Here is a 20,614-nt window from a genome sequence, read left to right as displayed (position 1 = left end):
GCGGCGGGTGGGGACGGAGCTTTCCCGCGCCCGTGGCGCCGGCGGCGGGCATGGACAAAGCACCCCGCCTCCTCCCCGAGCCGCGGCAATGGCTGCACGGGGCTCCCGTCGGCTCCCCGAGCCGCGGCAATGGCGGCGCCCCCCCCCCCGGTCGGCTCCCCGGGCCGCGGCAACGACGGCGCAGGGCCCCCGTCGGCTCCCCGAGCCGCGGCAATGGCGGCGCAGGCTCCCCCCGTCTCTCCCCTGGGCTGCGGCAGAGGAGGAAAGAAGAGAGCTCTCCCGCCTCTCTCCCCGCCCCCCGTGCTGCCTGCAGGGAGCCAGGGCAACACAGTAACACTAACAATTGCGGAATGCCGGCTTTTACTGGCAGGTGCTTGGCTCGGCACTCTGGTTGGCACGTCTGGGGTTGTAAATGTCAGAAAATTATTCACATATTAGCCGCCCCCGACTATTAGCCGCACTTCCGGGTTTCCACCAAAATTTTTGTCAAATTGCTGCGGCTTGTATTCGTGAAATTACTGTACTTTTATTTCAGCAAAAAATAACTACTTGGGAAAATCCAGTAACCTGGACCTGAGCAAGTGTGTTACTTAATTCCATTGTTCTTATTAATGTCAGCAAAGAAAGACCTTGATTCTTTAATAGAAAACTCCAAAAACAGACACAAAAAACACTTACCAGAGAGTGACTGCATCATCTCAACACAGGAAAGTCTTAAAGGATGGAAAAAAATATAGAGAACCCCAAATTTGAAAAATTCAACTTTTTTTTCTTTCCCAGCTGTCTGTTCTTCACATTCCAACTCTGTCTCATCCCCAGGTTTACAAAGGAACCACACAATTTGCAGGTCTAACAACAATACAGATTTCAAGGGTGAGAAAGGAGAGCTGGTACAACACTCCCACTGAGCCTACAGGCTCTGCAGTGTCAGAACCTGCACTTTTTATAGCACAAAAGCAGGTGGTTTCAAAGAGAAGCTCTAAGCCTTGTAATGATTTAAGAAAAGAAAACAAACCTATTTGGGAATTAGAAACAGTGCCTGAAAAGACTGTGCCTTACAAATCCCTGTCACTTTCCTTGTCAAGGAAGCTATGGCAAAAATAAGAGTAAACTGAATTTTTTTTTTAATCTGTGCCTCATCTGTTGAATTAAGCACACAACCAGGTAGAAAAGACAAGAAAAATGGACTAAGGGTTTTGTACACACATGCAAAACTGAAAGCTGTTTAAACATTTTTTTTAAAATAAGTACACCTAGTTCCCTATCCATTTATCTAAATTTAAATGCTCCTGGTGAAATAACTTGAAATAGCTTTTAAATGTTACTGCAGTCTTCACCAACACTTTCAAGGCTTCTGGGTGATACCAGCCCAGGCTGGTCTCCTCTCACCTAGTCTGCCTTTTGACCAGAGAGTACAATGTCTCTGGCAGAGGCAGAGCAGGTACAATTGTTCTGCAGTTGCCAAAGTTCACAGTCCAACAATTTATTTCAGGTCACATTTGCACCCTGGGTTGTGAAGCAAAAGGTGTTGTCTTATCATCAGGGAAACAGACTGCTGGTTATAACCTGCCCAGCTGCCCCCATTTATGTGGTTAAAGGTCCTCTTAATGACTTTTCACATAGCTCCCAGGACCACAAATCACTTGGAAAGTCAACAGCTACTCACGTTTGAATGGCATCAAGCCCTGCCATCTTCATCTTCAACAGGCGATCCTTCCAGTAATACGAGGGCACCCGTGAGTAGTGAATGCTACCGGAGATGTAACGGAAAGGTTTCCCATCCTTAACAAAGCAGTTGGAATCATAATCAATCCCAAAACTCCTCCCAGCTACATTCTGTACACAAAAACAAAACAAAAAAAAAAGACACTGTAATTTTTTCTGCCTTGAAAAACACAGAGAACAGGCTATACAACATCTGTGGCTCGTCAACAACAGAAGATACAATGGTCCTAAAGTAAGAGATGGTGAATGACTTTCCTCTAACTATCTATAGCCCACCTGAGTCTTAGCACAACAAATCAGCAAAAGGGAGTCAGTGCAATGTGTCACAGGACAAAAGAACAAGGAAATTAGCAGACACAGTTCAAAGAAAACACACTCTCTCCTGAAAAATGGAGGACAAAATTGCCAAGTCAATATGCCTATCCCTAGATTATCATTAAACAGAGCAACTGAGATAACACTTTACAATCATTTCAACGCTACAAAGTCCAAGAAGGAAGACAACAGCATGTTCCATCTGCAACAAAGGCATTATTTTATAGAAAACTTAAAAAATGTTGTGGAAAATGTCCTAGATACACGTAACAATTCAAAGCATTCTGCCAACAGTGAACAAGTGAAATTGTGTGGCAGACGTGTAACAACAGATATGAGAGGATACAGCAAGGAGCTGGCAGGGAAAAGGAAAAGCTAAAGGCTGCTAAGTGCTGCACAGCAGTGGCTCTTAATGCTGTTTCCACAAACATGGACCCATCCTTAAGATTGCTTAACTTTATTAAGATGAATAAATCTTGACTCATCAAAGGTATGGGCATGTCAGGCCTCTCCAAAATCAGGACCACACAGAATTTGGAAATACAAGCCAACTGCTCTAGAACAAATGTAACTCAAAAGTTGGGATTCTCCATAGGAAATTACAATGCTCTAGGAACTCCAGGTGTTTAGACCTCAAGCAAACTATTGCTGCAGAGAATGCACAAGTACCTACAGCTCCTTACTTCCCATTCAATTTAAAAGTATGTAACTTTTTCCTGCTCTTTCATTTATAACCTGCATCTTGATGGCTGGGCACGCTGTACTAGGATGGAATTGTTCTGCATGTATCCATGAAGGAAACCATTCACCCTTAGAGACACCAAGTAGATGTTTCACATTCTTCAAACGTTTTTACTCTAGGGCACTGTGACAAGTCACAGCACTAATGCAAAGCTGAGTGCTTCAAAATGATCATGACTAAGTGGAAGTCAGAAATCAAACGCAACAACAGAGAAAAGAAGAAACCAAAAAAAAAGCATCACTATGGATAGAAGCACCTTAAAAGACCATTATCCGTGGGAAAAGGGGAAGCAAAACAAATTGCTATGGTGTCCCCCCGTAAGACGATTTTAGGCCCCCTCATTCAGAAAAACCGTATCAAGAGGCCTATGGAAAAGACACTTGTTCCATTCATGGCAGACAACTGTTGAGATGATGAATGTTGAAAAAACTGTTTACACACCCTGAGGGACAGACACTTCTGGCAGAAAGCCATGGCTATCTTAAAACAATTAAAAGGCGGTATTAATTATGAAAATGGGTATCATTGAACCAGTTACCATTTAGAAGTCAGGTTTTTAAAGCTCTGACCTTAGCTGTAAATCACCTTCCCAACATATACACTTCCTGACACAGGGTTACTATGTGAGTGAGAAGAGGGAGAAAGCTACCAGAACACTTGGAATTCACCTCATTCATTGTAAACAGACTTTTTCATGACCAATTCCTCAGCATTACTTCATTGTGAGTGGATTATCCAGGGCTTGCAACAAAAACAAGAGTTCTCCTCATAAATTTATGTCTGACTCTGCCAATTCTGTATAGTCACCATTGTGAATATGCAGGAAATTCGTCCCCACTTTGTCTCCCTAGAAGAAGGGGTAGTGGGTCTGCTCATTTGGTATGCAACACACACTGACGGCACTGTTTGGAGTGCCAGTTCCTCCATACTAAATCATATCAGTGCCCAGCTGAAAATCCAGACTCTTACAGGCAATGGTATCATGTTGCACCTCACATCCTCAGAGTATACTCACATGGAAAAGAGAATTAAAGAATTTGTCCTTGTTTAAATCAAGTAAGTTTATTTTTGCATTCTTAATGCTATTTCAATGTTTTGTAATGTGCATGTCTCTCAACATATGATTTTTTTCCCATCTTCAACACAGAACTGTTTGTCAGTGGCAAAAATCTCATTCTCCAAATCTACAGAACGGGGTTTTTTCTTATCCAGAAAGCAAACAAATGTGGGTACAAATCCTCCATCTCTGAAGAGTTTTAGCCTTTCTTAGACCAATCACAGAACACCTCTTTCTCAACCTCAAATCTTAAGTATCAAAATTGATAAGCACAAATCACTCGTTTTCTTTTGTTCCTTCCAAAAAATTCTCTTAGTAACCTTTCTCTGCCCTCTCAGTGGCCATTTTCTCTGCATCATATCCTCACCCCTGCTGTCTGCACCTTCTTCTCTTAGTAGGCTTTAGGCAAATGTAATAGTGGCCTTGCCTTTCCCACTTTACACCATGCCTCATTTAGCAGTGGAGGTGTAAGAGTTTCCAAAACTAGTCAGGTTTACTGTTGGCAAATAAAATGAGTGTGTTAAAACTATTCAGCACAAACTGCTACAATGCATATTGGTACAAAATAAAAAGGTCATTAGAGGCCTCATGCTTGATTATAAGAATAAAGTTTTATTAAATCCCAACATTTAAAGCATTTGTTATACCACAATTTACATATATTCCAATCCATTACACAGTAATTATATAAGAAGTATAATTTTCACAAAGTGATGATACAATTATATTCTGCTATTAATTCTGACATTAACTCCTCCTCAGCCCCCAATGAACTGGTCTTTTATGGGATGAAATATATATTCATTTAGTTCTCAAGATTAAATATATTACATACACACACATAAAATTTGCAAAAAAAATTTAAATTACAAAATAAGCAGCACAGTCATTTTTTTCATTTGAAATACTGAACACAGGTCTGCATTGTTCAAATCAAACTGAAAAACATGTAAAAAGAACCTTGAAGGACAGAGATTGCTGATTAGAGAGATTACAGAAACAGTTCATTCCTTTTATCAAACAGAAAGTTGATCTAGGATATTTTCCATTCATAACTAAGAAGCAAAATAAGAAAAGGCTTTGAAGTCTTTTGGCCCAGAAATAAAACATTTTAAGTAATAAGTAATCACCAAGCAAACAACCTTTCAGAGGGAGAGATAAAAAAAAAACGGGCAAGAACTAAATTACATCAGGAGAACTCAATAAATTTATGAAATGACAATATGACCACTCCTAAAAGGATGCATATCTGCTTTTGAAAGGATTCATAATTATCTTCCAAGAGAGGCACATGCAAAGTAACAAAGAAAAAAAATAAAAAGGGCAGAAAAGAAAAGTAAACAATACTAGCAACTCACTGAGAAACTGACATGATCTAAAATCAGTCCCACAAATGCCTCACACTGAGGAAACTGGCTTAACAATTAGCCTTAACATGGCAAGAATATTCAGTGCAACAAGTGTAAAAATCCTCCTGGACTACTGGCCAAGCAAGAATACTCTGCACCACTAAACCCAGAACACAGCTCTTAACTGAAGGCATGCTGACAAGTAATCAGAGGGTTTCAGGCTATCAAAATTCCTTCCTCATAAGACCATCTGACACTGTCACTGACTGCAAAAAGCCTCAGATCCCACACGGACAGTGGGCAGTGTTTGAACACATTTAGGATACTTAAGCAGATATTATCACATAATCATAAAAAAAAGTTTATAAAATTACAAGTGGTAGGAAACAGAAATTAATTAATTTGGCAAGCAGAGAGCATGGCAAGTAAAGTATTCAGTTTTCAGACTGAAGGAGGACTGACTTCTCCAACAATTCCATTAGCCTCTGTGACACATTTACAGTATTTCTCATTATTCCTGAGTAAAAAATGTAAGATGTTTGTACACAGGAGAAGGATACAAAACCAGCATAGGAATTAGAAACTCTGGCTGGGAGATGTCTGGAGTGGATGAAGTCAAATCTCAAAATTTAACTTACAAAAACCCTCAACTTTACAATGACTACAGTACTTTTCAAACACACCCCCATCTATCTCCTTCACTATGAGAACAGAACAAAACCAAGTGTTTATGGTTGATTCAGGATCACACAGGAAGGCAGGAAAAGACTGAACACCACAGCTCTGGTCTTCCATCCTCAGTCTCCTGAGCATGGAACCACTTTCTTTTGCCCCATGCTGTGGGTCTGCCTGAGAGGAACATGGGCACCGGTGGCCAGAAGGGCAGAGCAAGGGAAACCCTGCAGATAGAGCTGTAGAGTAGAGAGGCAGAATTCCAGGCTCCAATGGTTTGTGATGTTTCATGCAGCAACAATGAAGTGGGAGAGGAGGAGAGAGAAGATGTACAGAAGTAGTGTTCCATGGGCCTGGACAAAAGTCACACATTATTTTACATCCTGGCTTTCAAGAAACAAGAATGTTTGTATCAATTATTCTCCAATACCTTAAATTTCCCATAATTATGTTAATTTATGATAAGCCCTTCTATGAAAGATGGGAAGAAATCCTCCATCCCTCATTGTCCTATAGCGGTTACTCTGCTATGTGCTCATCAGAACCAGGACACTGACATGCAAATGCTCTTAGGGAAAGTCACCTGCTATGGAGTTTAGTCTCATTAAAAGAGGACATAATTTATTTAAATATTAAAGCCTTTAACACATTTCAAGCATTAACTTATTTGCATTGTTTTCAATAGCATCTACTTACTCTTGCAAGAGAAAAATGATGGAGAAGAAATCAGGCAGAAAGAAAAAATACAGAATGAAGACAAAATACACTGAGTATTTCAGTTTTGGAATTAGTGCTTCATATAAGGAGGTACTATAGGCTCAGACAGCAACAGAAGTTAATTTTGGAATTTTCCTCATTTGCTTTATTATTAGAGCTATTTTCAGTAAGCAGTTACTGGATGCCCACCTGTTCTGGGGAAAATGCCTGAGAAAGACAGCTACTTTCAGAACTGATGCCTGGCTACTTATAGTAGTAGTAAGAAGCACAGACTGGAAGCCCTGGTGCATGCTGCAGACAGCTAGCAGGATAAAGATATCCAGCCTCAATCTAAAAAAACCCAAAAACCTAAACTATTAAGCTATTCCTTTCCCATAACAACTCTAGCATAAGCCTCCTAGAGTTTACATACTCAGTGCACATTCCTGCAGGCCTTTCTGCAAAACATGCATGTGTGACTTCACTGCACCAGCTCAGAACTTCACCTGCCTGAGATTTGATAAGGCAGCTGCCTGATGGATACCAAACAGCGGAACATGAAGTAGCTGCAGGACACAGGTATTACTAAACATGCACATACTATCACCATGACATCAGGGTTATCTTTAAATGCAGAACCTCAAAGATCTAATTTCTTCAGCAATTTAACATGTCCCAATTTTGCTTCATAGGTCCAAGATACAGTTAGTGTTTTCTCCTCAAACTTAAGATAGCCTGTGAAGCCCAACACATCTTCTCTGGCTTCCCTGAAAAAGGATTTGCTTTCATAGCAGAAGAGCCAATACACTGGCCAAAAAAAAAAAAAAATTAGAAGTCTATCAAACGGAAAACTCCTCAAGGAGAACGCAGAATAATCTCTGTTATTTCAGCTCTGCTGCCCAGCCTCATAGGTATTCCATAGTACATCGTCCCCGGGCTGACGTAGACGAAGGTATTCTGCCCAACTTGGTACAAGCCAACAAAGAATGGATTCAGAAGATAAGCTCCAGCATTTAGAGGGAAAATCTGCCCTCCATGAGTATGGCCAGAGAGAATTAAATTTATGTCTGGTCTCTCCTGAAGGGCCCACTTTGCAGCAATTGGCTGATGAGCTAAGAGCACCATTGCATGCTCACTGCTACAACCTCTGAGAGCTTTTTTCAAATCCATGCCATGTCCCGAATAGCGCAACACATCTGCTTCAATGTCATCCACGCCAGCCAGACAGAACCAATCAGAAGTGCTCTTTGGTGAAACAATCTTCACATTCTCATTATGCAACGGCTGAATGTTAAATGATTTTAACAGCTCAAACCAGTTGCTAACATCTGAGGTGTAGTACTCATGGTTTCCTGTGACAAAGTAAGTCCCCAAAGGGGAATCAAGTTCTCCAAGAGGCTCAACAGCAGGTCGTATGATCTTTGCCTCAGCATCAGATAGGTCCCCAACAATCACGGTGATATCTGGTTTTAAAGCCTTAACCATTCTCACTATCATGGCAAGTTTGGTCTTCCCAACTGTAGGCCCCAGATGGATATCTGAAAGCAACACCACTTTCAGGTTATTCATTGTTGAGGGCAGCTTGTGAACTGGAATCTCCACTGAATTCACAGTAGGAGGCTGGGAAGCATTTAACAGCCCAACAACAGTCAGCACAACAGTCAGTAAGACTGCCAGAACTGGTTTCAGTGCTGTTCTGTTCTTGTTGCCAGTGCCTGCCTTAGCACCTCTCCCAGCCAAGAACTTGTAAGCCTGCTCTACAGAGCCTAGAGTGAAGAGGAAAAAGATGAGAATAATATAAGCCCCCAAGCAAGTGTAGGCAGCTAAAGAAAAGAAATAGGGTTCTTCTGCAACAAGAAATAGCAAGGTAAAGAAGCTTGAATGAGCCAAAGCTAGAAACACGAACACAGCTATTTTCCACAGCATGAAACAGAAGGAGTTGGCAGCTGAAGACCTGGTGAACGTGGTGACTGTACTTCTCCAAACATGAAGAGACCCCATCAACATGAGTGTATTAGCAAATAGTGCCATTTGAAGCCTTAGAAGCCAGCGCCGTGTCCTGAAATCGAGTTTTTCTGCCAGGTAACTCCGTGATAGCATCATGGAGAAGAAAACCACTCCTGCAGCCACTGCAGCCTTTGCTTCAATGGGTAGTTGCTTGAAGGAGATCATCTTTGCTTCCTGACTGTTCCCTTCTGTTCTGCAGAGGTCTCCAGTAGTCAATAATGTGGTTATGAAGGGATGCCTTGGGTCAACAAAGCCTGCAACCAGGAACCAGTATGAGCCGCTTTAAAATATTACACACATTCCCTTTTTCCCAGACTGTAATAAAGGACTGCTACTCTACATACACAAGATGCTGGGTCATGCAGAATCACTGTCATAAAGGCACAATGAAGATGTCCTGGAGTAAAATCAGACAGCAGAAAACACTGGATGTTGGAAGTCCCTTTCCAAGCTCCCTGTCTGCCTCCCTCAATCATTTCTCCCCTGCATCCTCCTTTTCTTTTAAATGCTTTTTTCTCATCAAGACTTCCTAGTAGTAGATGACAATACATCTCAACAGAATGCAATGAGTCCTGGCATAACCATTATAGCATTTGTAAATACCATACATGATCTGAGACTAAGTTGCTTCTGATATTAACTTAATACATAATTTCTGCTCTTGCCAAGCAGTTGTCTCTGTCTGAAAAGCAGGCATCACCCTACATCATTCTTACCAAATGCAAGAGGTTCTACTAACACATGCTACAGCAGCAGTGAAATCCCCACTGGAACAGATGCAACTGTGATCCCAGAAACTGCAGATGATCAGCAGATATCCTTTCCTGCGGTTGTGAATCAGATTTCTCCAAAGCCCTGAAAATCAGTAGGATCAGTGAAACTCACACTGTGTTTTGTTACTCACTTCCAGCTCACTTCCACTACATGTAGAGTTTTTCAAGACTCAACACCCATGTTAGTATATCCTGGTCCAACAGGATGCAACCAAGTTCAAAAGGGATTAAAATACCACACCCTGCTCCTTTAGAGGGGAGCACAGAATCTTATGCATGTCTGCTCACAGACTGAAAACAAACAAACATCAGTTATGTTTGAATAGCAGCAGAATTCCCTGGTTTGTTCTGTATTTTGCTCAGTCACAGTGTTTCTATTAATGCTCAGATTGCACATTTCTATTTAGAAGAAACCTACTGTTTTATTTTAATCATAGATGAAAAAAGTTTGCATAGTCTTTCATAACATAAAATAGAGACCATGTCTGACATAATAGTCCCATAATAGCATACTTATTGTCAAAACACTTCCTGTGTCTCAATCCATACTTAGAGAAAGCAAGCAATCATTACAGCCAAAAATATCTCAAAACTAGGGCACAAAAGCAGCATTGTAGGGCTCAACAGTGAGCCTGAGCCCAGAAGCCTGCAAACCCCAGTTTGCCAGGTTGCTTATCTGCTGCATATGCCCTCTCAAACTAATTTAAAAGAACATTAGCACATCTGTGATGACAGGACCCTGATCTGAGGACTAGATTAAGTTTTAAAAAGGGAGCTCACAACCTCATTGCTTGTGTCAGGGAACTGTGGGCTTATAAGGGAAATTGTGCCTGCCAGCCTCAGCTCCTCAAGCCCTTTCAGTTGTTACTAAACTACTCTTAAGAAATAGTGCTATTTTACACACGTGTATCTACAGAAAACACACAGAGCTAGGAAGATAAGAGCATAAGCTAAGCTAAGAAATGCCCTACAAATTCAAGTCCACAGGTCCTCTAGGAACCATGCAATACTCTGTCTGGACAACAGCAGTAAAAAATGTTGTTTGAAGAAATGACAGGACCCTGGCCACAGTCTGTGGTCTGCTCCCTCTACTCCTTCAGCTAACAAAGCTGCTACACCAGCGATGTTACAAGGTTAAATCCTTGCACAGTCATTTCTGGATGTTGTTTATGAACCTGATGTATTTAAATTTGGCAAATCCATTTTTAAAGAATCTGTTAAGGACTGTATGGGTCTACAACCTCCCATGGCAGCAAATTCTCGAAACTATGTATTTTTACAGTATTTTATCTGTTTGAAACTAACCCATTAAATCCCCCGAAAGTGCTAATACTACCAAGTTTGAAGAGTATTTGTTCTCCATTCCTCTTGCCTGCCACTTTCAAAATTTTGGAAGGCTCAGCCACAACCTCACCCCTCAGAGACCACACTGTGTGTCCCAATCTTCCCTTCCAGAAGGTCTCACGTGATGTTGTTCGGCTTTTCATACATCTTTAACCACCTGTGCCCCATCCAACTACAACATCTAGGTAATAGTGACACTGCCTCAAACCCGAGGCATAAACCACGAGACCTGCGGAGCCTGAGGATTCGTCCTTAGGCTGTGATATTGTGTTCCCACGACAAGGCGACTACAACAAATCTATGGAGAACAGGAAAAACCCCTTTCTCTCCTCTCACACGCCACAGGATGAGCAGGTTTTCTCACGGGATCTACCAGCAGTGTCGATACCGGTTCCCCCACGGCCCAGCGAGGCCTCCACGATTCCTCTAGGCGCGCAGGGAATCCCGGCGCCGGCAGCTCAGCTCCGGCCGGGCGGCCACAGCGGCCAGCACCCCCGGAGGGCTGCACCGCCAGCCCTTCCTCCTCCAGCGGGTCGGCCCGCCCGGGAGAAGGGCACGGACCCCTCCCTGCCCCAGCTTCGGGATCTCCCCCTCGGCGCAGCCACAAGCCCGGCACCGGCGCCCTGCGCGCCGCCCATGAGCACCAAAGTCGCTCAGGGCTTAAAAAAGGACGGCGGTGAAGCGCCTTCCTCCAGCGGCGGGAGGAGGCCTCTGCCGGGCCTCCTTCGGCCACGCCAGCCACCCGCGCCCCTCAGAGCCGCCCCCCGCTGCCCCCGGGTGTCCCTGGCGGAGGCGAGGCGGGCACTCACCGCCGCCCGCAGGAGCGCGGCCAGGGCGGCCAGCGGGAGCAGGAGCCGCAGCATGGCGGGCGGCAGCCAGGAAACGGCGGCGTCAGCTGACAGCTCCACCGGGAAACGGCCGGCGCAGGACGGGCATCCCTCCTCCTCCTCCTCCCCCCACCGGCACCGCGGCAGTGGCGCTCCACCCCTCCGAACCCGGCCTCCTCTTCCCTCGCCTCCCCCGTGGGCAGCTCGTCCTGCGAGCCTGGGCCCCTGCGGCTGGGTGCGCTGCTTCCCGAGTTAGGGCACTGCCGTGCAATGTCGGGAGCTCACAGGAGACTTTTGGATACAACCTCCAATACTGAATACATCCAAGAATTTCTCCCACATAGAAGTCGTCAAGACGGAAAGGTCTTGCTGACCTTTACCTCCCCTGAGCAGCCCATGATCCTGACAGGAAGCACTGGGCCTGGGCACTCTCCCTGTTAAATCAGTCACCCTCTTTCGAGAAACCTCCACTGAAATCAAGAAACAACTTCCAGTGCTCAGCGCATCTCCAAAGATTGCTCCCACACAAAAGATGCCGAGACAGAAGGTTGATTCTGGCCTTTACCTTCAGTGGTCACACCATCATCTGCAGCACCACACGCACTCCAGCTGGTCCAAGGCCAAGGACTTGCCCCAGCTCCCCAGGGAAATAAATGCAAGAACAGCAGCCTCTGCCGCCTTGGCCGGGCAGAAAGGCAGAAAGAGACATTTTCCCAAAGGACCTCACTAACTCGTTTCCCGAGTGCCCTGAATTTTGCTCACTTCTTATTCAGACTTGAAGTTTTGCTGGCACTTTTCCTCCTGTCAGCAGAGATTTTAAACTTCATTGCTTCATGGTTGCTCTGGCCAAGAAAGTCACAAATCATCACTCAAGGAAGTTGCAAATCATCACTTTGCCCACAAGTCCCTCTCTCTTAACAATCAACAAATAGGAGAGCAGCTTTCCCAGTCAGTTCTCGTAGTACCCGTACCAAGTGGTACAGGTATTTCAGGAATTTTATGGACTTGTTTTATCAACTACATTGATTTACAGGTACTTCTTAGTTGCTTAAACACTAATTTGTTGGTGTTGTCATCCTAGCTGGGTGGCCTGTAGTAGACTCCCACAATCACATCTGCTTTATTTGTTTGTCCTTAATCCTTACCTGGAGGCTCACTTATGCCAGTGACTGTGCATCTGTGGGGCTGAGCCAAGGCTTCTAAGCTCCTCTTGCTTGTTCCTCATGCTAGAAGGCTTTCAAATGCAGTTCTTTGTACCCTGTGCCTCCTGTAGTCAATTAAAGATCTCACTGATGTGCAATCTCCTAGTCTTTGGTGTGCGATTCCTTTGCTCATCCCGGGTGAGCCTCGTTTTATCCCTTTGCCTTGCACACTTCTGCAGAGAGTTAACTCAGGAGTTAAAAGTCACAGTATGAACCAGCCTACAGCATGAGTAACAAAGCTTGTGGTTCTCCTAAAATAGGAGTTGGACCTGAGATCTGTAAAGTTTTTATATCCCTTGAGAAAAGATGCAGCCAAAAGAATGTTTTACTCTAAAATGGGTACTCCAAACTAGGCAAGCAGGCACAGGCAGCTCCCAGTTTATTAAGAATACACAGCACAGGAATATGAAGACCTGACAGGAATGAAAAAGTTTAACACCAGCCTTTGGGGTCTGGTCTGTTGCACTGTTGCCCAGTGCTCTGTAAAAGATGCTGCTGGTGACATGGCTCTGCACAGGAATTGCTAAAACATTCCTTTCTAGCAAAAAGGAATAGGAATTGGGTTCACAGAAATATGTATATATATATATATAGTGGTAGAAGCTGGAAAACTGTGTATCTTCAGTACCTAGACTTTAAATCTGTCCTGTTTTTGTGGAGGAAAAGTGTTGCTACACTTAGGGTAATGTAAATAATTATTTTCTTCCTTCAAACTATGCGTTTGCAACCCATCCTTACAGCCAAAACTGTTATTTCGTCTGTTGTTAGGAGTTTACTTGTGCAGGCCTGGTCTGATACATTTTTGTGATAGATGTTCTAATTGCCAGCGCGATTCAGAAAGTTTTCAAGCTGTTTTTTTTTTTTACTTTAACTCTCCACTTTTCTGAAGAGAAGGAAAAATTTAACGGCTGTGTTCCCATGCTGGAACATGAAGACCCTTTTGTTTGCTCATTATGGAAATCCCCAGGGATCCCTGTGTGTAATCTGCACAAGCAAGTAACCTGTCTGGAATTGCAATCAGAGGCACTGATCTCACTGACTGCAAATATCCTCCTCATAGAGGACAGTGAATTGAAGCCACAGCCTCTCCTGTAAACAGACCATCTGAGGAGTTATTGAACCTCTCAAACAGCCTGCTTGGAATGAAGCAGCTTAATGTCCTCCTTTTACCCAAGGAAAGGAAAATAGATACATTAAAAGATAGATTTACTGCAAACATGGTGCAGTTTTCATGTGAAAAAAGGAAACTTCATGGTCAGGCTCAGCAGAGGATATAAACCTAAGTTTTGTTCTGTTTCTGCAAAATCTTTTCAACATCTGATCAACACATTAAGCCAAGTACTTCTCTGCCTATAGTATCTGCAATAAATGAAGAGCTTTAAAAATCATCCCCAAATTGTGCTTAAGCACCCCGAAGTTAAAAAGAAGACATAGAATAAATGCTGGTGGTCTTATTTTTCTTGATTTAAACAAAATAAAGAACAGTGTTTCACTTGCAAGTTCTCTTGATGAACAAGAAAGCTATATATTTGTAAGGAAAGCAGATATGCTTGGTTTTGCATCAGTATGAGCTGAAGGGAAATCACAAGTTATCTCACAATGCATGCTGGTATTGCAATAACTGACTGCCTTGTCTCTGGTTTTGCTTGAAAGGGTTTAACTGTGGGTGGTATTGAGTGAGGATAGAAATCAGGAACCAGTTTGGCAGAAATTTGGTAAGAGAACTAACATTCACACTGGTCTGCTTCGGTTCCCATTCTTGGTGGCAAAAACGCTGCTGTTGTCAGCAGCACTCACTTAACAAATGTCATGTGGCAGGAAAGTAATGAAGAGGATGAGCAGCTGCCTGTGTCCTGGTTTGGAGGTTTATCTACCCTGGGGGCTTTTAGTACAATGGGACTGGCTTTGTAAAGTGGTGGATTAAATTAAACTTACTACTTTACTTCCAGGAAGAATTAAACTAGGTCTGATTAAAGTCACTTAAATCCTGAACATGAGGGCTTAGATTCATGAAGGAGAGACCAAAGAAAGTGAAGATTCTTTGCATCAGAGGCTTTGCTCATGGACATGCCTTTGCCCTACTGCAGTTAATGTAGCTCTCCCAATGATGAATCAGCTTACATTATACCAAGGGCCAAACTAGCTTGAATTAAGGATAATTACCATGGATGCACTGTCAGGCAGCCATTTGCAAGCTCAGAGTAACTCATCCCTAATCTCAGAGACTATGCCTGTGCTTTCAGATGTTCTTTCCTTAGCAGGTACCTTGGGGTTTGACTGAGATCTATACCCCTCTTCTCTTTTTCTACAGGATGGCCCAGGAGGTGGAAGAGGCCAAGTCCTGTACAGTGGTATCATAATACAGACCTATGCCTGTTCCATGAAGAGTTTCAATACAACAACCAGTTATTAGAGATATGCTGACACCTTAGGGGAGATTTGGCAGTTGAGTGTGGAGCATCCAGGGCTCCTTCCCTTGGAAGGAGATGCTTTGCGGCTGACATGAGCATGGTGCCAAGCAGCATGCCAAGCAGTAACAGCAGAGCCCAACCCAAAACCTAGCCAGAACCACTGCTTTCTTCATAACTGGAACTGAGCCTGAACTGCGATTTGGATATTTCCTTGAAGTGTGAGTCGAATGAGCAATGGTCACAGCTAAACACCATCATTAAAGCTAAACCCCGTGGTGCTCAGACTTCCTGCAGAGAGGGGAACTTAAGTCAGCATTATTTGCATGCCAGTTTACCAGAAAGAAGACATAAGATTTGCAAGTTCATGCTTTTATTAACCACTTCTCGCTGCCTTCCTTTTCAAACTCTTCCCTGCCACACTCCTCTGGATGGTTGTCACATAAAGATGTACCATGAGTAGGGACTTTATGGGACTGCCTGCCATCTTGCCCTGGATCTCCCCACTTTCTGCAGCAGGAATAGCCTGGCCTTTCCTTTTGAAGGAGGCATGCTTTTGTTTTGCTCCATTATGCTGTTGTTTGCAAAGCACCTGGTGTTGCAGGGTGTGAGACAGACCCTGTGATCTTGGCTCCTGCCTGCTGGCAGCCCTGGCAGGCAGCAGTGGGAAGCTGTGACCATGGGCAGTACTAGACCCAGCTCCTCATTCCTGTCCCAGCCTCCCCAAAAGACACTGGAAGCTGCCCAAAGGCACCCAGTTCTTTTTCAAGGGTATTTTTTTCTCCCCAGTGAAAGTTTTGCAGCAGGGACACAGCCTAGGAGCAACCTCTGATTTGCCCTGTGCTAGATGATGCACACAAACAGAGAATTAATGGTGTGAGACATTGTCCTTTTGGGATCAAAAGAGCTTACCAGGAAAAAAAACCCAAAATAAAAATAAAAGAAAGAGAAGTTTGCCACCTGTGTTTGAGCCACCTGAAACATGAAAACAGTAAACAGTCTCTGAAAGGTCTAATCAGGCTGAGGCCCCAGGAGCACACACTCAGCCTACAGAAAGGGTAGTTGTGGTGTAAAAAGCAAACATATTGTGACTCCTGGGTGCCACATCCAGGCTGGCCCCCCTGCAGCAACTGTGCTGATGAGTCCCCTCACACCTCCACTATTCATGTCTCTCTTTCCCACAAGCAGCCTATGGAAAATAAACTGAATTACAGATCCCTTTTTTTTTCCCCCACCAAACTGGCCCAGTTTCAATGATCTTTTTTGTTTGCGATTTAAGGTAGGTCTGACAGCTAGAAGAAAATAACATAAAAAAGCTCCCTGGGGATACACAGCTCTGCACCCTTCATCAGATGCTGCAATGGCATATTAGAAGTGAGTTGTGGGGAGAAATCAGGAGCTCACTGACTGCCTGCTGCCAGCCACAGCCACAGGTGCTTTTAGTCAGCGAGCAGTCAGAGGGAAGTCAGAGCATGAACATGGGCCATTTCCCCATGGAGGAGGTTTGACTCCATCCGCTTCTGCTGTGGTCTCTGCAAGGCAACCTCTCGGTTACATGAGCTGCTTTTGAAGGCGTCTGGAGGAAAGGTCTGCTCTAGTTGAAGCTCCCCAATATCACCGCCCCACCTTGTGTTGTCACCAGGCTTCATCCCCAGGCATTATTTTGAACAAGCTGGTGCAGAACATGGGGAATACTTAGGTGCATTTGTCTTGCATTGAGCCCACCAGGCTCAGCTACCTTTTGTGATGGTGGACCAACTAGACAAGCAATCTGCAGCAGAAAAAACCCAATATTTTCTAGTTTACTGGGGCCTAGTGATCAGATTTGCAGGCCAACAGCAATAAGCACTGTGCCTAAACTCACAGATAAGAAAGAGAAGTTGCAGGCAGAGATTAATTACTTGCTGCAGAGAATGCAAACATTTAAGACTGCAAAGTACTACAGCCACGTGCTTTTCCTTCTTAGTTGCTAGATAATTTAAGAGGAACGTTTCAATTTTTCTCATGAATCTTCTACAAGATACAGTGCTTTTAGATTACTTTTTATATGTGCACACTGGGGAGTCTACAGCTTGTTAAAAATGAAATTGCAGTGACTGTAGTACATAAAAGGACTTAATCAGCACAGTGCCATAGAGAAGCTGAAGACCTAATGTAGGCTAAATGTAAATTTTTTAAATGGAAATAACTAAATAATTCAAATCAGTGACATCAATTTCTGTGTGGTTTTTTCATCTTCCGGCCAGAATTGTTTCTGAGAGTTGAGGTTTTTATTAAAGGTAGAAGAAGAAGTACAAGGAAGAGAGTCACAGTCTGCTTCAGAGTTGTTTCAAAGCAGTTGTTTTCCACCATCTTTCCTCTCCAGGCTTCAGGACTGAGGAGCGATCTGGCTGAGGATGGCAGCTGCAAGTGTAGTGAGTATACAGCTATGTCACTGTTCATCTCGTTTTCCTTCCCCCCCTCTTTGTCTCCATCAGTTTTCTGCCTCTTTTGAGCCACTGGTACCATCTCAATGTAGCAGTAACACAAAGACTTCTTCTCAACCTCTTTCCAAGTTGGGCATTTTGCCTTTTGTTATGTATTTGAAGCCAAGCAAACAATGTTTTTGATAATCTGACATAGATAATGCTTTCACCACGTGTCATTTTAGTAACTGAAGTTGGCAGGACATGGTGAACTGCTCTTTTGTAAGTTTCTCACTCAATGGGTCATTTTTATAAATCTCTGCTGTGCTGCACTCTTCAAGCAATCTGAAATTACCTGTTTCACAGGCAGCCTTTGCAGTTTCTCATTTAAATGGAACACATTAGGCATCTTCAATTGCATCTGGTGGAGAGGGGCAGATGTATGCTTTACTGAGCCTCTCAACACAAATTTACTAGATGTCCTATTGCAGGTCACACATCCTGGCAAGAGTAGCCTGGATTACTACAGGAATGACAGCATGGTGCTGTCCCTCTGTGAAAACCCAGTGAACAGCACAGACTTCATGTGCGACAAGAGGCAGGTCAGGCAGTTTGCTCAAGCCTTCCTGCCTGTGTTTTTCTGGCTCATCTTCACTGTGGGCACAGCGGGGAACACCTTGGTGGTGCTTGTCTATTGCAAATACCACTTCAGGAGGAGCATGATGGATCGGTACCTGCTGCACCTGGCCATTGCTGACCTGCTGCTCCTTTTCACATTCCCCTTCTGGGCCAAGGCTGCTTCTGATGGATGGATCTTTAAGGACTTCATGTGCAAAGTTGTCAACAGCATGTACAAGATCAATTTCTATGGCTGCAGCTTGCTTCTAACCTGCATCAGCTTTGACAGGTACATAACTATAGTCCAAGCAATGAAAGCTAAAACTTGTAAGCGAAGGTGGCTCCTGCGCAGCAGGCTCATGTGCCTGGCTGTCTGGCTGACATCTGTGAGCCTGTGCATCCCAGAAATCATTTACAGCCAGAGCACACAGGTGGGTGATGTAACAGTTTGCAAAATTATGTACCCACCAAACGTCAGTGTGATCTTCAGAGTTATGATCCTGGCCTTGAAAGTCATCATAGGATTCTTCCTCCCCCTCTTTGTCATGGTGATTTGTTACTCCCTTATCATCAACACCCTCCTACAAGCCAAAAGATCCCAAAAGCAGAAGTCACTGAAGATCATCACCATGATCATCACTGCTTTCCTCCTCTCTCAGTTCCCATACAATATTGTTTTGCTGGTCAAAGCCATCAACACCTACACCGGGGTGGTGTACAGTTGTCAGGCTGCCATCCAGCTGGACATCGGGCTGCAGGTCACCCAGAGCATCGCCTTCCTCCACAGCTGCCTCAACCCCTTCCTCTATGTCTTTGCTGGTGAGCGGTTCAGGATGGCGCTGGGCAGGATGATGCAAAGCTGTAGCTGCTGCTGGAGCAGGGGCCAGGAGCACTCCTCTGCATGTGATAGCCAGGAGAACAGCTCAAACTGGTCCTTTGCCATGCTGGGGAGGCGGCGGGTTAGGAACTCCCTGATCCTTAACACCAACTGGACCTGCTCTACTATGTCCCCTCCTTGCAAAGTCATCCTGTAAGTTAGGCCTCACCTTCTCCTCTCCAGAGAAGCACCAAGCTCTTTGGAAACCATCTATATTCCCCAAAGATTATCCCAGAGGGACAAAAAGTGTTGGGGGCCTGTCCTTGACGTGCAGAACCCAACGGAGGGGTGCTGGCTGAGAGAACAGGAAACCTTTGTCAGATGGGAGCAAAATGGAACCATACTTGCTATAAACAGAACTGAGAGATGTCAAAAACTATCTTTGTGACAGCTAGCCCATCTGCAGCTCAGACCACAACCTGAAATAACAAGTCTCACAGCAGGTGATAAACCCAGCTATGGCAGCAACAGAGGCAGATGAAGTTCTCTCCATAGGAAGCAGCAGGAGGGGCTTCAGCCTTCATTTGCTGTCATACCAGGTTCCCCTGTGAAGGTGACCTACATCAGATCCCATCTCATGTAAGGGAGAATGGTCTTCAGCTCTGACAGTGGTTTGTTGCAGGGAGGAAATGCTGGTCTCTGTGCCTGGGCAAATGTAACTTCGTCTGCATAGGTGGTTTTTCCTGCAAAGAAAAGCCGGTTGTTCATGTACATAAAGGGAGCATTGCAGAATGTGATCTGTCTTTCTCCTGTATTTTATCTGTGTGATGTCAGGTACGATGCCTCCTGTTTTGATACTGGAAGCAAAATCACCCCTCACAATAAAAAATTAAGGGCTTCAAAGACTTTGAGCTGTCTGTCCCAGGGATATTTGCTATATGGTGCAAAGCTGTCATAAACCAGAACACAAAAACCAAACCCATGGTTCAGCTGACTGCCAGTTATGCACCATTATCTTTGGAAAATATATTTAACCTAGGCAAGACAGCTAGTAATGAAGTGTCAAACCTAATGAAATTTGGAATGTAACATCACTTTGTGGAGGCTGCCGTTCCCAGAAGTGGTATGCTGTAATGCACCCAAAACCTGAGCCCACAGGGCGTCATTTATCTGTTCCCCCTTGCTCATCCCCTCACAGGGACATAGCCTCACCTGTCCTGTCAGACCACAGCCTGCACCTCCCACTCTTCAGTTGCAGGATGTAGTGGCTCAGGAGGCTTTGTTTTAAATAATATCATTTAACCTGGTTTGTCTTCTGGTACCGTGCTCTTCCAAGGAAAAAGGGTTTTCATTGTGCATTTATTATTAAAACATGTTGGTAAACGAGAGCTTTCTGCAAAAAAGTTTGGTGCTGCTTTTCTAGCTAATAGGGTACACCTGGATAGATGGAGTTCAAGTTTCATATAAATTTATTAGGATTTTTTTTTAACTTTTTCCTTAGTAAGAAAAATGGTCAAAGATGTACATATTTTTACTATATGTATAAGAAGGGTGTGGGGGGATTTTGTGATTTGTGCTTAGCAAACAGAAGCCAACATTAAATAAAGGCACTGCCACATACACCAAGGGGAAGAACTGGTTGTTTCTTGCCCACTGG

General features: G+C 44.0%; 3 protein-coding genes across 6 annotated transcripts in view; 1 reads left to right on the top strand and 2 right to left on the bottom strand.

The window, feature by feature from the left end:
* GLB1 (galactosidase beta 1) overlaps positions 1-11,645 on the bottom strand; it is a 45,917-nt gene extending 34,272 nt beyond the window's left edge. The window contains exons 1-2 of the mRNA XM_033084113.2: positions 11,490-11,645; positions 1,667-1,836 (exon numbers count right to left, since the gene is read on the bottom strand). Of these exons, the coding sequence (XP_032940004.1) occupies positions 1,667-1,836; positions 11,490-11,543 (224 nt within the window). The 5' untranslated portion in view covers positions 11,544-11,645. The remainder of the gene's footprint in view (positions 1-1,666; positions 1,837-11,489) is intronic.
* TMPPE (transmembrane protein with metallophosphoesterase domain) lies at positions 4,432-11,570 on the bottom strand. 4 transcript variants are annotated; one of them, XM_033084288.2, is made up of 3 exons: positions 11,017-11,220; positions 9,303-9,418; positions 4,432-8,817 (listed from the first exon to the last, which is right to left on the bottom strand). In XM_033084288.2, the coding sequence occupies exons 2-3, from the start codon at positions 9,304-9,306 to the stop codon at positions 7,412-7,414; spliced, it is 1,410 nt and encodes a 469-aa protein (XP_032940179.1). In that variant the 5' UTR covers positions 9,307-9,418; positions 11,017-11,220; the 3' UTR covers positions 4,432-7,411. The 4 variants fall into 4 exon arrangements, with proteins under 4 accessions (XP_032940179.1, XP_032940245.1, XP_032940256.1 ...); XM_033084354.2 differs by lacking the exons at positions 9,303-9,418; positions 11,017-11,220 and adding an exon at positions 11,490-11,570; XM_033084365.2 differs by lacking the exon at positions 11,017-11,220 and having other exon boundaries at positions 9,280-10,982.
* On the top strand, positions 11,542-19,174 carry CCR9 (C-C motif chemokine receptor 9). Its single transcript, XM_042779032.1, has 2 exons — positions 11,542-11,742; positions 18,014-19,174. The coding sequence occupies exons 1-2, from the start codon at positions 11,542-11,544 to the stop codon at positions 19,172-19,174; spliced, it is 1,362 nt and encodes a 453-aa protein (XP_042634966.1).
* Positions 19,175-20,614: the final 1,440 nt, after the last annotated feature.

This window comes from Catharus ustulatus, chromosome 1, assembly GCF_009819885.2.
Source record: "Catharus ustulatus isolate bCatUst1 chromosome 1, bCatUst1.pri.v2, whole genome shotgun sequence".
In the NCBI taxonomy this organism is placed as follows: Eukaryota; Metazoa; Chordata; class Aves; order Passeriformes; family Turdidae; genus Catharus; species Catharus ustulatus.
This window is presented reverse-complemented; position numbering and strand designations above follow the sequence as displayed.